The following is an 18331-nucleotide window of genomic DNA, read 5'->3' as shown; positions in this document are numbered from 1 at the left end:
ACAAACTTCCAACACTAGGAGGGGGCAGTTACCCTCACCCTCCTGCCGCTGTCTCATACGCTTATGTGGTTTAACAACAACACTAGATCAAATTGATTTATAGGGACGGGGGAACACCTAATCAGTGAATGTGGTCATTGAGGGGATTCGATCCCGCAGTCAAAGTTTCTGAGACAAGCCCACTACTGACTGGACTAGATCCCGTCCCAAACATAACAAGATACCCGCCGTGAAAGGTGCTGCGAAATGTTCAAGCACGCTCTCCTGGACAAAAGTAACGATCAAAACTTGGGTCACTGACCCAGACACTTTATGTTAAAACCACCGTGTGTAATGTCTATTTGCGATTGTTTGTCAATTACAGCTATATCAAAAACATACGGTATGTCAATGTCGGCTATGTGAAAGACACATTAGCTAGATATCGTAACTTAGATGTGATTCAGTTAATTAAATTATTTGTTTTAGCCGCAGACGTTTTTTTTTTTTTTAATTGAATATAATATACATGATACAATAATTGAACAAGTAAATCAAATTTGTTCCATATTTTCACATAATCGTGAATTGTATAAACTGATTTGCTCCCCGTCTTTATGACAAACGATTGGAGAATTGAGAGTGCTAGACAGAGACAGAGAGAGGGGGGAGGAGGGAGGAAGGGAGAGATATGAGAGATGAGAGAGAGAGAGAGAGAGAGAGAGAGAGAGAGAGAGAGAGAGAGAGAGAGAGAGAGAGAGAGAGAGAGAGAGAGAGAGAGAGAGAGAGAGAGGGAGGGAGGGGGGGGGGGGGGGAGAGAGAGAGAGAGAATTAGAGAGACTGACTGATGTTGTTTTCCTCTTTTTCTTTCGTCCATGTATTATATCCCATCTATTATATCTATTATAAAACCCATCTCATTATACAGTACACGAAATGTTGGTTTTACCCACGGCATTAAAATATTTAATGGGAGCCTGGGTTTTCAGTAGAATGTTATCGTTACAGTTTGAGTGTTTCACATTAACTCTAAGATGCTTTGGATTCGCTAGTTCGAACCATGTCCACTTGAGGATGAAAATGTTCGTTTTTTTTGTCCTACTCTGTACAAGTGAAGATAAAATATAGCTTCCCCCACCCCTCGATAGAGACTGCTACCCTTACGAGAGATTGTACCTCACCCCCCTCCAGTCCATATAACCTTTCTACAGGTCTGATATAAACGACTGGTCAACAAACAGATGTATATAATCAATGTTAGTGTTTAAATTTATTATTATTATTATTAACAATTTTTTTTGTCTCAAGCATTTTTCTTTTTACAGAACTTGTAGTGATTTTGTTTTTCAAAATGTCTTCTTACAGACCACCTACGATGCGGCGTCGGGTATTGGCGGAAATCACTACGGGTCTGTGTCGTATTCCGGAAACGTGACGCCACCGTCGACAATGGTGGACATCGGAGTTCTCTCCACCTCGTTCTCGCTTCCACTCCACGAATTCCAGTCCGACGTCACGTACACGAACGAGGAAATGACGTCAGAACCTTTCGCTTCCGGTTACGACAGCAGCCAGTCTAGCCTGGCGGGTTACCAGGGCACGACGGAGCAGACACAGCCAGCGGCGGTCTATTCGGACGCCGCGTACAATTTTGAAGGGAACTTTACCCCCCTCCAGCAGAGGGAGGCGACGAAACAATCGGCCTACAACATGTACGACCACCACACGAACTTGCCGCACGAAAAGTTCGGCGGCGCCACCTCGGTGCCGCCGTATGAGGAAGCATATCAGAGTCTGACCGGAAATGACGCCGAGTTTTATCAGTCGCGATTCTTGGAGAGTCAAAAGACATTCATGAAACAGTCGTACAGCGACAACCAGGACTTGTTCCCTCAGGGTCACGTGGGATTCTCCGACCTTGAGCACAAACAGGCGCTGTACCACGCCGGCTACGACTCCGTCAGCCAGTACGGCGCTGAGACGCACGCCTACCCCGCCTTTCCAACGCCGTTTTACGGGAGTCAGAACGTATCGTGTGCTAACACAAACTTTACGTTTTCAAACCGACCTGTGCCTACGTCTTATAGAGGCGATATTAGTATTGAAATGAGCGGGCAGCATCTACAACGGAGGCCATCTTTAACGATCCCTACTCCACCGACGACTGACAGGTACGTCAAGTTTTCTTCTTATTTTTTCTTGCTACGATTTTCATAATTTCGAGCCCTGAGGCACGTTCAAGAGAACGAGCTGTGAATATAGTGCTCTTCGTCCTGAACGTGCGACAGTTGCTATGCTTTTCATAATTTCGAGCCCTGAGGCGTGTTTCAGAAAACGATCTGTGAATAGAGCGCTCTTCTTTCTGAACGAACGACAGCTGTCGCTAGCTAAATTATTGGCTTGTATCTTATGAATATTATATATTGTATTATGTCAATCGTAAGGGCAGCATCTATAACGGAGGCCATCATTAAATAATCCCTACTCCACCGACAATTGATAGGTAGTCTAAAGGTTGCTAAATTTCAAGCCCTGATGCGCGTTCAAGAGTACGAGCGCTAAGTAGAGCGCTTTTCTTCGTGAACTTACTACTATTTAAAGTATTGGTATTGTATCTTGTGAACATTATTCTTTATTGTATTATGTCAATCGTTGAGACGCGATGAATCGTAGGATCAATTGCCGTCTATGGATCTGATAGCTGTTTAAGAATGAGTTATTTTCCTCAATGAATACGTTGTTGTTGTTGTTTTGGGGGGGGGGGGGGGGGGGGAGGGTTACCTCAGTCGGTTGAGTGCTCGCTTGAGATGCTTGCGTCGCAGGATCGAACCGCCTCAGTGGATCCATTCAGCTAATTGGTTTTTCTCTCGTTCCAACCAGTGAACCACAACTGGACAAATGCCGTGGTATGTGCTTTCCTGTCTGTGGGAAAGTGCATATAAATGATCCCATGCTGCATTAAAAAACAATTAGCGGGTCTCCTCTAATCACTACGAGTCAGAATTACCAAATGTTTGACATTCAATAGCCGATGATTAATTAATCAACGTGCTCCAGTGGTGTCGTTAAACAACTCAAAATTTTAAAACAAACTTTACTCGTTGTTATTGTGTAGGTTTTTCTGGTAGGTTTTTCTTTTCTTTCGTCGTCGTTGTCATGATGATGATGTCATCATCATCATCATCACCATCATCACCATCATCGTTGTCGTCATTGTCATAAAAAACAGTTATTATAAAATATAGTCTGACGTTACGTATGCATCATCACTGTACATAAAAAAAAAAAAAAAAATGGTTTAAGAATAGCATGGCAGATTTTAAGGCTAAGATACATATATTTGGACAAGGCAAGATAAAATACTTCCTATATGTCACTGCAGTTATCATGGTATGTGCTGTCTTGTGAAATTATACATCTTGGTAAACGTATCATGCTATATGTCAGAATTATCAAACATTCAGTAGTTGATCATTAACTAACCTTCACCTTACTTTCCAGCCTTGAACTCCAGAAGTATCAGTTACAGTCGCCGACGACCCCGCCCACGCCCGGCTCCTCGCGCTCGTCACCCCCACGTGACCAGCCCATGAAGGAGAATCTTCTGTGCGCAGTGTGCGGAGACAATGCAGCGTGCCAGCACTACGGGGTCCGCACGTGCGAGGGCTGCAAGGGCTTTTTCAAGGTGAGGTCTCACAAATCACTTTATTTTAATTTTTTGGGTCAATTGTTTATTAATTTTTTTTTTTTTTAAATAATTTTTTCAAATGATCACATAACAAAATTGACAAGATAATGTGTACAGTTTAATCTGAATGATAAAGCCGTCATCGTGATCAAAATCGTATCTCTACAGAAGGCAGAGTCGAAAGAATAGTTTGGCAAGGCTGTGATTGTTTCTACGAATCGCTGTCAAGGGTTTTTCGTCTATAGGAGGACTGCCACTCCGAACACCATCTGTAGGACAACTGGCAACCCAAGACTGGCTTGACGAATCTAAATCCTGTGAGACTGTTCACTAATGCAAACAAATAAACATTACTACATGTTTAGTTAATTTGTGTGACCTAGACCTTGTGACCTAGATTTTAATCAACCTGTTTGTTTTGGCTGTCACCATGTATGATCAAGTATGATTATCTGTTTTGATGCAGCATACGGATCGCGGCCATGTTTATTGTACAAAGTAACCATCCATATTTGAAAGTAACCTTGACAGATTTATGACCTTGACCTACGTATATCTTCGTTCACAGCGCACGGTACAGAAGAACGCCAAATACGTCTGTTTGGCGGACAAGAATTGCCCCGTAGACAAACGAAGGCGAAATCGTTGTCAGTTTTGCCGGTTCCAGAAATGCCTCGTTGTGGGAATGGTCAAAGAAGGTTTGTAGTGCTTATTTTCAGTCTCCTTTTGTAATACAGGTTTTGATTGGTCAGTTTTGATTGTTGTTGGGGAATATTGGTTGCATATTTTCGGAACACTTTGTATGCATGGTCAGTTCTGATAATAAAGGTAGTGGTAGTGTTTTTCTATAACAGAGTTCTTGATTTTATAATACATACGCACATACGGCTGGTAAGTACAGGGTTCGCAGCTCGGTTACGGCTTCCCACCCAGAGCACATTTTAACGACTCGATGGGTAGGTGTAAGACCACTACATCCTCTTCTCTCTCACTAACCACCAACAACTGACAATTAACCCACTGTCCTGGACAGACAACCCCAAATAGCGGAGATGTGTGCCCAGGACAGCGTGTTTGAATCTTAATTGGATATAAGCACAAAAATAAGTTAAATGGAAATTGAAATAGATTTTGTAATAGTGGGAAAAGTCCCATTTCTTTATTGGTTATTACTGTGACTAAGACAGATTTTACGAATATTTGCACTCATCTTTGGTCTGTGTTCGTAACGTTGGTGACGGTACATTCATTTACTGGTTGTATGTATGTAACGTAAGAAAGATTACGGTGTTGTGGATTTCCGTTTGTAAAAGAACAAATTTCATTCGTCGTTCACTTGTTTGTTGGAGGGGCAGGATTTAGCACAATCGGTTGAGTGCTCGTTTCAGGTGCTTGCGTCGCAGGATCGAACCACCTAGGTGGATCCATTCAACTGAATGGGGTTTTTTTTCTCTTTGCAACCAGTGCACAACAACTGGTCAAAGGCCGTGGTATTTGCTTTGTGTTAAGTGCAGATAAAAGACCCCTTGGAAAAGTGTAGCTTTTACCAAATGTTTGACATCCAATAGTCTATTATTAATAAATTAATGTGGTCTAGTGGTGTCGTTAAACAAAACAAACTTTCCATTTATTCCTTCTTTCTCGATCATCGCTCCAGCCAGTGTGCACACCACGACTGGTACATCAAAGGCCGTGGTATGTGCTATCCTGTTTATGGGATGGTGCATATAAAAGATCCCTTGCTGCTGATTGAAAAGAGTAGCCCATGAAGTGGCGACAGCGGGTGTCCTCTCTCATTATCTGTGTGGCCCTTAACGATATGTCCGTGGCCATATAACCTTAAATAAAATGTGTTGAGTGCGTCGTTAAATAAGACATTTCCTTCTCGATCGTTCTTGCACTATCTTTCAGTGGATCATTTGTTGTTTGTGTATTTGTGTCTTTAGTTAGTGTGGGGATGGGTTGTTTGTTTGTTTGTTTGTTTGTTTGTTTGTTGTTGGTTGTTTGTTGGTTTTGTGTTTGTTTTGTTTTTTTGTGTGTTTTTTGTTTGTTTGTTTGTTTGTTTGTGGGTGTGTTTTTTTTGTTTTGTTTTTTGTGTTTTTTTGTTTTGGGGGGGGGGGGGGGGGGGTAATAGTTTATTGATCCCAGAAACATATATGGTAGTGTCAGGGACACTTTGGTTAGTTTGTTGGTTCGACCATCTATTCATCCGCTTTTCAACCAAGCACATTTGTTCACATATGTGCCCAACAAACCACACAACTCCTGTTTACCAAAAAAATAAAAATAAAAATAAAGTAAAATCCGCGAATCTTTCCACCGCGCTTCTCGAATCGAAATGGGTTGTTGAATCGGGTTCCATGACGTCGGTTCCTCTACGTACTCCCGTATCACTATCAGCTTGCAGTTGGGCTGCCCATTGGCAAGATGGTCCGGTGCATCTGCAAATTGTTTTTTCTTGCATGCTCGGCAGATATTTCTGCATTCTTCTCTCCGGGAAATCTCGATTCTCTGCTGCCGGAATTCCTCCTCGAACATCTGTCATCCGAGAATTGGGATCTCTGGGGTCGTCTTCATGCGTCTTTCAGAGGCGGGGGCCTTCAAAGGAAAGCGGGCGTCTGAATTGAAAATATATCTAAAGCAATAACTCGAATTAAACAGTATTGGATTGTGCCGGCGATGAGAGGCTGGTGCGTGGTTTCGGCGCGAGAATTAAGGTAGAAGTCTCTCGTTTCCTCGCCATTGAATGAATCAATCCACATCGTGTTATATCCAGCTGAGGGTCAAGTACGATGTCATGGGCACACACACCTCAGCCTGGGGTTAGTGGTTAGTTGTTAGAGAGAGAGGGGGGGCAGGGAGAGAGACAGAAAGAGGGAGGGAGAGGGGAGAGAGAGAGAGAGAGAGAGAGAGAGACAGAGACAGAGAGAGAGAGAGAGAGAGGGAGAGAGAGAGGGAGAGAGAGAGAGAGAGAGAGAGAAGAAGGGAGGGAGAGAGAGAGAGAGAGAGAGAGACAGAAAGAGACAGAAGAAGGAGAGGGAGAGGAGGGAGGAGAGACAGAAAGAGACAGAAGAAGGGAGGAGAGAGAGGGGAGAGAGAGAGAGAGAGAGAGAGAAGAGAGAAAGAGACAGAAAGAGAGAAGAAGGGAGGGAGAGGGGGAGAGAGAGAGAGAGAGAGAGAGAGAGAGAGAGAGAGAGAGAGAGAGAGAGAGAGAGAGAGAGAGAGAGAGAGAGAGAGAGAGAGAGAGAGAGAGAGAGCGAGCGAGTGAGTGAGTGTGTCGGTGTAGTGGCCTTACACCTACCCACTGATTCGTTAAAAGTAAGCTAGATAGATAGGAGCCGGTACCGAGATTTCAATTTCATTCTATTTCAACTTACTTTCGTGCTTATATCCAATTAAGGTTCAAGCACGCTTCGCTGTCTTGGGCACACACCTCAGATATCTGGGATGTCTGTCCAGGACAGAGGGTTAGTCGTTTGTAGGTTAGTGGTTAGTGAGAGAGAAGAGGGTGTAGTGGTCCTACCCATTGAGTCGTTAAAACAAAACTCGCTCTGGGTGGGTGCCGGTACCGGGCTGCGAACGTTATACCTACCAGCCTTATGTCCGATGACTTAACCACCACACACCGAGGCCGATCTCTCCAGGATTCTGGCTAGATGTTGTGAAGGATTTGGGGGTTCGAAACCCCTCTATGCTGAAGCCAATTTTCTCCTCTCTTTTTTCAATATTATATTTTCCGGGAGAACATTACTCGACCCCGTATAAACTTCGCTCGCCACAATTCAAAACCCCACTCCCACACCCGCTAAAATTCTTACATACACGAGCCTACTTCCCCCACCTTCCTTTTCTTTTGTCGGTTGATAAGAACCAAATGTTTTCCAACTTGTCAAGTACTCCTTTCATTTGTTGAGAGTGTCATAATGAACATTTGATCAACAAAACCTTAACACACGTGCATCCAGTCGAGAGTCGCATACTTTTGAGTAGCACGTGCCACCTCCCCTGTCTGCGCAAGTTACGGCGCCCGGGGTCTTTGTTGTAAAGCACAACACGTGCTCGCCATGTTTTTACCATTCAAGGTGGATCCTCTTCATTACTGCCGAGCCAGACACGTCGAGGGTCGACCACAATGCCTGTTATCATTTCACTTTGAACGTGTCAGAACGAGATTTATTACTCGCAGGAAATGATATAAAATTAGTATCTCGTTTAGAATGCGTTTACCATTTATTGGCCTGCTACGATGTGTGGTGTGTTGGGAGTTATTCCGTAGCAGAAGACTCCACGAAAAGTAGGGTGGTGTTGGGGGGGGGTTGGTCAATAGTTCCAGTTTGGCTGTACGTAAAAGGAAACGGAGAAGTGTTTTGGAAATAACAGGAATCTTATTGGTTTGTGTGTGCAATTTGTAAAATAAATAAATAAATTATAAATATTGGTCAGGATATAAGGGAGGGACGTAGCCCAGTGGTAAAGCACTCGTTTGATGCGCGGTCGGTCTAGGATCGATCCCCGTCGGTCGACCTTTTAGGTCATTTCTCATCCCAGCCAGTGCACCAGTACTGGTATATGAAAGGTCGTGGAATGTGCTATCCTGTCTGTGGAATGGTGCATATAAAAGTTCCCTTGCTACTAGCGGAAACATATAGCGGGTTACCTCCTCTCTATGACTCAAAATTACCATGTGTTTGACAGCCAATGATGAATAAATAAAATGTGCTCTAGTGGTGTCGTCAAACAAAACAAACTTTTGGTCAGGATATAAATAATACAGCAATATCTACTACGGCCCAGTGAAGAAGTTTGTTTTGTATGAAGACACCACTAGAGCACATTGATTTATTAACCATCGGCTATTGGATGTCAAACGTGGTAATTCTGACATAATATTATGGTCTTTGGGAGGAAACCCGCTACATTTTGCCATTAGTAGCAAGGGATATTTTATGTGCACCATCCCACAGACATTTATAGCACATACCACGGTCTTTGATATACCAGTCGTGCTGCACTGGCTGGAACGAGAAATAGCCCAATTGGCCCACCAACGGGGATCGATCCCAGACAGATCACGCATCATGCGAACACTTTACCACTGGCCTACGTCTGTGGTCCTTGAATTTATGAGTTATGTCCCTTGAATTTAGGAGATAGGAAAATTTGTTGGGTCCGGCAGTACTCTCAAAATGCTTGTTATTTTTCTTCTGTAGTTGTGCGAACAGACAGCTTAAAGGGGCGCAGGGGAAGACTTCCATCGAAACCGAAATCTCCGCAAGAGTCGCCACCGTCGCCGCCCGTCAGCCTTATTACATCACTGGTGCGCGCGCACGTCGACACGAGCCCGGACATTCCAAATCTAGACTACAGCAAGGTGAGTGCCCGTGTTTAAATGGTGCCCATTGTAAATGGGTGCATCCCGTTTTTAAATGAATGATGCACATTGTAAATTGGTGCCTCCCGTGTTTAAATGATGCACATTGTTATTGAGTGCCTCCCGTGTTTAAATGATGCACAATGTAAATGGGTGCATCCCATGTTTAAATAAATGATGCACATTGTAAATGGGTGCATTCCATGTTTAAATGAATGAAGCACATTGTAAATTGGTGCATTCCATGTTTAAATGAATGAAGCACATTGTAAATGGGTGCATCCCGTGTTTAAATTAATGATGCACATTGTAAATGGGTGCATCCTGTGTTTAAATGGTGCACATTGTAAATGGGTGCATCCCGTGTTTAAATTAATGATGCACATTAGAAATGGGTGCCGATTTAGGCGGAGCCTTCGAAACATGAAGTGGCAACGGATATTGGCCCCTACTCTGAATTGAAGATTATGCATCCACCACCCCACCCCACCCCACCCCACCCCATCTCACAGTTGAAAAGGAAATTAATACAGTTGTAACCACCCCTTCCAGTTGCAGAAATCTGCTGACGCTTATATACGGCTTTCGATATACCAGTCGTGAGCACTGGTTGGAACGGGAAAAAATTAGTTCATCAAGATCGATCGATTCTTTACCGGAGTAGACAATGGGGGCGGGACGTAGCCGAGTGGTAAAGCGCTCGATTGATACACGGGTTAGTTTGGGATCGATCCCCGTCGGCAGGCTCATTGGGCCATTTCTCGTTCCAGCCCGATGGATAGTGCATATAAAAGATCGCATGTCACAAATGTAAGAATGTACGGATTACGGGAAAATGGAATTTGCGCGTTAGACAAGGAAGGGATAGTTGTTCGAGGCTATCTGAAACAAGGGAGATAACGTGATTATAGTAGTCCAAAGATTCACATTTACCGTCGAAAATCTTTATTATATTAAAGGCAGCATCCTGAGTTTGTAGCCATTGTAATATGGGTTTTTTAGCCAATACATCATTTTTATTTTTTTAAATTACAATATGCATGGACTTACATTTTATGTTTAGAGTATTAGTATTTAGAACAGAATTCAATTGAATTCATTTCTGGTCATCCTAATGTTTGATTAGCTCAATATTGATGTTTTAATTCAATAATTTCGTACTTGACAATTTATTAACTTTTCTAAACCTCCAAACAAAATTTGAAATAATTGGGTTATATAGGAAATGTCCAACGTGCATATAGTTATATATAAACCAAAAGCGTTTAAAAGATAAAGCAATACAACTATATATACATGTACATCCAGGCGTGTGTGTATATGTGTGTATATATATGTGTGTATATATATATATATATATATATATATATATATATATATATATATCCAGGCGTATTACATGAGAGTATATTAATAAACTATCTTATCTAATGGCTGCAAACTCTAGATACTGTACCTTTAAACGTATCATAGAACAGTTGTGTTGTTATCCCCGCTGACTCGATCTCTCGTTCCCTAAAAGGTAAGAGATGAAAAACAAAAAAAAGAACCTTTCAAACAGCCACCTGATTAAAAATGCAATTTTCCTATTCTGATAAATCATCTAGAATTTTTTTTTTAATTGACTTGAACTAACTGTTAAACTTAAGAAACATTCCACGAAATGCATTGAAACGGTTCTTATGTTTAAGAGTTTTCTTTTTCTCTGAACCATTTGTAGAGATAAAAAGAAAGAAATAGCTTCTACAAAATATTCTGACAGTTTTTTTTAAATGATGTTCTTCTCGCACCCAAGTTTAAGAGTTTTCTCTTAACGATTAGTAGAAAACAAAACAAAATGGCTTCCACAAAATGCTCTGAAAACTTTCGTAAGTGATGTTCTTATCTTATTCAGATTCAAGAGTTTTCTGTTCACTATACAATTAGAAGAAGAAAAAACAATATGGCCTCCACGAAATGCTCTGAAACGTTTCTTTTCTCAAAATGATTAAACCAAAAACAAAATGGCTTCCACCAAATTCTCCGAAAAATGTCTTAAATGATGTCCTTCACTTACCCAAGTTTAAGAGTTTTCTTTTTCTCTAAACTATTAATAGAGAAACAAATGGCTTCCACGAAATGTTCAGAAACGTTTCTGTTCTCAAAATGATTAAATCAAAACAAAATGGATTCCACCAAATTCTCTGAAAAAGTTTTTTTGTGATGTTCTTCTCTTACCCAAGTTTGACATTTTTCTTTTCTCTAAACGATTAAAACAAAACAAAAATGGCTTCCACAAAATTCTTTGAAATGTTTCTTAAATGTTGTCCTTCACAAAACAAAATGGCATCCACCAAATTCTCTGAAAAAAATGTCTCAAAAGATGTCCTTCACTTACCCACGTTTAAGAGTTTTTTCTTTCTCTAAACTATTAATAAAGATTAAAAACAAAACAAAATGGCATCCACCATATTCTCTAAAAAAAATGTCTTAAATGATGTCCTTCACTTACCGACGTTTAAGAGTTTTCTTTTTCTCTAAACTATTAATAGAGATAACAACAACACAATATGGCGTTCACAAGATGCTCTGAAAACGTTTTTCAAGTGGTCTTCTTCTCTTACCCAGTTTAAGGTTCCATCGAAGGACGAGAGCCAGAGTTGCGGGGATGAGCGCATCAGCCTGTTCTATGAGCTCCTAGTGCAGTCTTTTGACGTATTAAAGGGATGGGCGGAAAAGATTCCCGGGTTTTCCGAGTTGTGCAAAGAGGATCAGGACCTCCTGTTTCACTCTGCCAGCCTGGAGCTCTTCGTACTAAGGGCAGCCTACAGGTACTCTACCTTTGATTAGTAGTAGTCTCCCTTTAGTAGGCATGGTGTGCAGATCGAGCGCTCGCGGTCGCTAGCTAGACTGTTTCGTTAAATGGATAATGAATGGCTGATTGTTTTTGTTTTTTGTTTTTTTAATACTGTTTTTTATTTAACTTTGTTTTGTGACTAACGTTAATAAAATGGATAAAATTATTTATTTATTTATTTTTATTTATTTATTTATTATTATTAAAAAAAAAATTAAATTCTTTTATATAGCCTTAATTTTAGGAATATTGGTACTTTATTAACATACCTATATCCAAAAGAGGTTCAGGCATTTCAGCAATATGATTTTCTCTTATCCGCTATAGGTAGGCCTATACTACATATACTGTTGGCAAGAAATAAGGGAAGATAATATAAAAAGTGTAAATATTGGCTGCAACCAAAACCCTCAACGACAATATTAGGACGCTAACGGTTATTAGAGGCAGTCAATCTCTGAGTACAGACATTCAGTCCCACGATACATCTCTGTACCAGTTCTTTAAAGGGACATGCCCTAGTTTTCAAACACTAAGACACATTTTTCACTATTAGAGCCGTTTATGATCACTGAAATCAAACATTACTTATATTTTATTCTTTAGATTATCCATTTCCGTACAATCGAAATGTTTCTAATATCATAAAATACATTTTTTTTAATATTTTTAAAAACGCACGTGCATCTGAGACGTAACGGTTATGGAGTCGCGTTTTGGTCTATTTTTAAGGGTATTTCAACATCACAGATTCTTGTTTAACTCTGTTATATTCAAAGTTGTTACAGGTTTGTAAATTAACCAAACTTAATTGTCCATTTTCACGGGTTGAAACTAGAATCTAGGTGCACCACAACTGGTATATCAAATGCTGTGGTATGTGCTATCCTGTCTGTGGGATGGTGCATATAAAATATCGATTGCTATTAATGGAAAAAATGTAGCGGGTTCCCCTCTTAAGACTATATGTCAGAATTACCACGTTTAACATCTGAGGATTAATAAATCAATGTGCTTTAGTGGTGTCGTTAAACATTTTTTTTTTTTTTTTTTTTAAATCTGACTGTGGCCCTTTAATTGCAGAGTATGGAAAGAAAAAAAAAACTCCATGTTAAAATCTGACTGTCCCTTTATTCTGTCCCGGGTTAGGCCACTGGCTATCCAGAGACCGGACCCGGGACAGACATGCTCGAAACTCTAGTGGTATATGAGCATGTAAATAAATAGTGGATTGGATCGTGTCCCTTTAATTGCAGAGTCCAACCAGACGAACACAAGATAGCGTTCGACAATGGACTGGTACTCCATCGACTTCAGTGTGTGCAGATGTTTGGCGACTGGATCAACTCCATCATAGAGTTCGGACTGAGTCTACACCGGATGACGCTTGACATCTCCTCACTGGCCTGCATGGCGGCTCTCACCATGGTGACACGTAAGTTCAAACTGAAATTAATACTTATGTTATTATTATTTTACCCATTGCCAATGTGCATGAATTTTACGTGGATACAAGTTGGACAATAAAATGAATTAAAACAAAATTGGTGTATGGTACTCCATTAGCCAACATGTTCGTAAGAATCAATAAACATAAATGCAGAAAGGAAAGAAAGGAAAACAAGTAAGAACGAAAATGAAAAAAGTAAGAAAAAAAGGAGAACAAAATAGATAGATAGGAATAAATAAAGGATGATACAATTTGATAGATAGATAGGCAGGTAGATAGATAGGTAGGTAGGTAGGTAGGTAGATAGATAGATAGATAGATAGATAGATAGATAGATAGATAGATAGGTAGATATAGATAGATAGATATATAGATAGGTAGATATAGATAGATAGATAGATAGATAGGTAGATATAGATAGATAAATAGGTAGGTAGATATAGATAGGTAGGTAGGTGGGTAGGTAGGTAGGTAGGTTGGTTGGTAGGTAGGTTGGTAGGTTGGTTGGTAGGTTGGTTGGTTGGTTGATTGGTCAGATAGATAGATAGATATATTGATTGATTGAATGATTGGCCAAATAGATAGATAGATGTTTATTTTTTAATTTCTATTTTTGTAACAGTACGTCATGGATTGAAAGAGCCCCAGAAGATGGAAGACCTTCAGATGAAGCTCATTGACTGTTTACGCGATCACTGCACATACAACAGCGAGGCGCAGAAGAAAACAAACTTTTTCTCAATCATTCTTGGAAAAATCGCAGAACTTCGCTCTCTCAGCCAGGAGGGCATACAACGCCTGCTCTTTTTCAAACTGAAGTGTGTCACAGCGCCCCCGCTAATCGAAAATCTCTATCTCTCCAACCTACTTCCATTCTGATGATGATGATTTATTATTATTATTGCTGATGATGATGATGACGATGATAATGTTCTCAGTTGTCTCATGAAAGTGTCTCACCCAAATCTGCCTCGTTTTCATTCTAGTCTGTGACGTCATTTGAAACAGTAAATTTTGTTTTTGGTAGTGTGCGTTTTTAAGTTATAGCTTTGATTGTATCTTAAGACTTTTTTTTTTTTGCTGTTGGGTTATTATATACTTTGTTTTTGCTACATACTGTTGTTACATGTGTGGGTTGTTAAAAAAAAAGATAACAAAAACAAAAGACTACCTCTTCTCAACAGTGGTCTTGTTACAAAGGTCAAGGCCACAAAGCTGATACTTGCCACCAAGTTTGTATAGATATAGCCAAAAGTAACACATGCTCACAAACATAATATTATACATGTGCATGTACATGTACATTAAAGGCAGTTTATAATCTATGTTTCTGATCTAGTGCTATCTTTATTTAATCTTAGTATCAGCAATTTTATATATGAAAAACAATATTGAAATAAATACACAAACATGTTTTAGGTGTGTGAGATTTTGGAAACTTAGAATTTAGGAATTAAATTTTCCCCCAGATTGTTCTTCCAACATCATATTTTTGTTTCACTTTTTTTTCAAGGGAAGTTAAAGGAAGGGAAGTGAAGGGTGGAGGAAGGGAAGGGCTCATCATGTTCAATAAGTTAGAGCTTTAAAAAATTATTATTATTATTATTATTATTATTATTGTTATTATTGTCTCATTTTCTTCAGTTAGAAAATCATAAATTGTGATGCCGTAAATTTCCCCTGATATTAATAAGCACATTATTTTAATAGAAAACATCATTGAATTATCGCCCGTGGTGAGGGCGCTCATGTACTTAATGTAAGAAAAAGGAGTAATAGATATTGCTTTACATCAGTCTGCCATTTTGGGAGCAAATATTCATACTTTTCTTTTCTTTTTTCTTATTTGTTTAAACAAACAACAAAACATACATATAAACATCCACACTTAATAGAGATTGTCTGACATATACATGTGTATAAATTCATTAATAAGCAGTTGTCACATGGTTCGTCATTCGGTTACTTTCGGATATCTTCGTAAGATTGCCTTATGATCCTTGGGTTATAATATTTCAAAATAATAATGTTAAAAATGTATAAAATTAGTTTTAAATATCTAAAAAACACAAATGATTACTTAATATTACAATTTTGATACAATTCTTTCGAATGTGTAAAATCACATACGAAATGTTCCGAATAAATCCGAAATGTTACGAATATAACCAAAATGTTACGAACTCATTCAAAGTGTTACGATTTGTCCTGAATACACACAATCTGTCAACGATTTCATAATGTTGTAGTAAACCAAAGAAAGTTGTATGTTCAAACTAGTCAGTTTTGTATCGTTATTTTACTATATTTGTGTTTACTGGATTGATAAGCAGTCCGCGCCAAGTGATATTTTTATGAATGTTTGAATTTTCACAAAACTGGTTACTCCCTTCTGAATGTTTATTCTTCAAATAAACGTCCATAACACGTCACAGGATATTTCAAATACCTCTTGCTGAAAACAAAGTCTAAAAGTCCATCTTTTCTAATCTTTTTTTCTGTTATTGTTTCCGATAGAATGTTTTTTTTTTTTTTTTGTTTTTTTTTTTTTTTTTAGTTGAGGGTAGGTGTTGGGAGATAAGCAGTCCAAGTTTATATAAAGGCAAATCAACATAGCAAGAAGTTTAAATTCTTGCAAAAAAATATTATAGCACCTATCACTATACACGAATTGTAGTGCTGTATCTAGTTCATAGCAGGCGCGGATCCAGGGTTTGAGAAAGGGATGGGGCGCCGGTCATGCTTAGAGATGTTTGAACAGGCTTTTATCATTTATATTTTTTTACGTCGGTGAAAAAGTGGGGGCGTCCCTTGGTGCCTACCCCTGAATCCGCGCCTGCATAATAATGCTTGTGGAGGGGAGAGTAAAACGAATATTAACAGTAATAGAGTATTCTATATATAGCCGAAAAAGGGCATATCTAAACTTTAAAATTATTTTCCCAAGGGGTGGGATGGAGGGGTGGTGGGGGTGATTTTACCCCATGCACAATCTTCCTAGTCACGGTGATGAAAGTTGGAACTGAAAAAGAATTGAAATAAAAATAAATTAGAATAAAATGATAGATTCAGTTTGAAATTTTGTTTTCTCTTTTTCTTTGGAAGAAGAAAAATATTTATTCAAACTCCTGTGATGTAAGGAATAAAGATTATATTCGACAAAGCCATTATGATGACCATAGCTTATCACGAATATACCCCAGTCATAACCTGTTTTGTGAAGATGTGGTGATATATATATGTATGGATGAGTGATGTAAATGCCTTACCAGTTATGTACGTGTTGTTTAATTTATTAGTGCCGGTGTTTGACCACCTGCGACTTTATATGTACACATTTATTTATGAAAATTAATCCAAAACTGTTATTAGCGGTTACACCCATGTCTCGATGTTGCATTACCTGTATCCTTTTTTCTCTCTCTCTCTCTGCTTCCTTTTGTGAATTCAACGTAAATGGATCCAGGGAAAATGTAGGTTCTAAGCGTGCATAATTTTTTTTTTTTTTTTTTTATCCAATTGCTGCATCAAAATTTTGAATGTATTAAGTTATGTTATGTATTGTGAAAAACCGTGAACCGGGCTACCCCCATAAACCGGTTTATTTAGGCTTGTCTTGTTTTTAAGGAATCTGCGTACGATTGAATCCTGACATCAAAATACTTTGGTTGAATTAAGAAAACCTTCCCGAAAACAAAGTGCACAAATGTGGAAAAGGCATGTAGACATTTAAAATAGTTTTATACATAGGGAAATGTATACACGACCGCTGTTTTGCACTGCGCACTATATTAAATGGCGTGTAATATTAAACAAACCTGAAGAACCAACAGTTCCACACCTCTGTTGTTGTCAAAAGTCTCGTCTGCTTTGCAGAGTTTTGGTGACGGCACATGATACGCGTCAATCTTGCAAAACACTGGCCCAGTTTACGGGAGTGGCAAAGAATATCAACATTAGACTACGACATGCATTTAATCTCTTCGCAAAAGAAAATGGCATGGATATTAACATTTGTTGGTTGATTTTGACAAAGTGAACAAAGTTAAACATTATTTCATCATATCGATCGTACATTACAATGCGCGTGTGCAGAAACCATCTCCTGTTAATAGGCCGGTTCACGGCTACTCAAGCATACATCAGTAGCGAAGTGTTCTAAAAACATTGTACACATTTTAGCTTCTCATGTTCTATTTTGTTGAGCTATGATTGTTTGAATGTATTTATAGCTAAATATAGTTACAGCTATATATTAGTGATTTTACGTCTCTGTTTGAAAAAATAGTAATTAAGTTACGACAGGACATTACGAAGTTTTCCGAAACCTTACGAAGTTTTCCGAAACTTTACGAGGTTTTCCGAAATATAACGAAGATCACCGAAAACAGTAATGATTTCAAAATGTTTATTTGCGTTTTGTTATTGTAATGTATGGTTTCTCTAGTGATGAAAACTAGCGTAAACTATTGCCAGAACTATTTTCTTCATAATATTACTGTTATGAAATGTGTGATTAATTATAATGTAACTAAATATAAGCATAATATGCTATGATATTAATGGTTGTAACTATTATTTATATATTTCTATCCACTTTTAAAATGTGACTGAAGTTCTGATGTTATTTTATTTATTATTGATTTATATACTGGAGACGTTGTGTTGTTGGTTCTCCTAATTCAAAATGGCTGAATGGATCTACGTCGTTGTGATATGACAATGAACTAAAAAAAAGTGCTATTTAAAAACATATATTTGATGATAGTCAAACATTTTCTATTTACAATTTTTATTTATGCTATGATTTCGATGCATATATTCATAATATTATATTTGTTTTAGACCAAACATAATTTCTAAGTCTGGTAAAATATAGCTGATGTGTTCAAACAAAAAAGTAATTATTAAATAATTCTTTTAACAGCTTAATCTCCATTTACAACATGACATGGTATTTCGTAATAAACTTAAGTTTTTTTCATGAAACAAATATTTTTTTTCACA

The 18331-nt window shown here is 38.7% G+C and overlaps 1 protein-coding gene across 1 annotated transcript; it reads left to right on the top strand.

Moving 5' to 3' along the window:
- The first annotated feature begins 1018 nt into the window (after nucleotides 1-1018).
- On the top strand, nucleotides 1019-15253 carry LOC121387759 (nuclear receptor subfamily 4 group A member 2-like). The gene is made up of 7 exons (XM_041518962.1): nucleotides 1019-2150; nucleotides 3481-3664; nucleotides 4236-4365; nucleotides 8878-9038; nucleotides 11646-11848; nucleotides 13131-13309; nucleotides 13947-15253. The coding sequence occupies exons 1-7, from the start codon at nucleotides 1234-1236 to the stop codon at nucleotides 14201-14203; spliced, it is 2031 nt and encodes a 676-aa protein (XP_041374896.1). The 5' UTR covers nucleotides 1019-1233; the 3' UTR covers nucleotides 14204-15253.
- The last annotated feature ends 3078 nt before the right edge of the window (nucleotides 15254-18331 follow it).

This window comes from Gigantopelta aegis, chromosome 13 (assembly GCF_016097555.1).
Source record: "Gigantopelta aegis isolate Gae_Host chromosome 13, Gae_host_genome, whole genome shotgun sequence".
In the NCBI taxonomy this organism is placed as follows: Eukaryota; Metazoa; Mollusca; class Gastropoda; order Neomphalida; family Peltospiridae; genus Gigantopelta; species Gigantopelta aegis.
The sequence above is the reverse complement of the archived record's forward strand: the minus strand, read 5'-3'. Positions and strand labels throughout refer to the sequence as shown.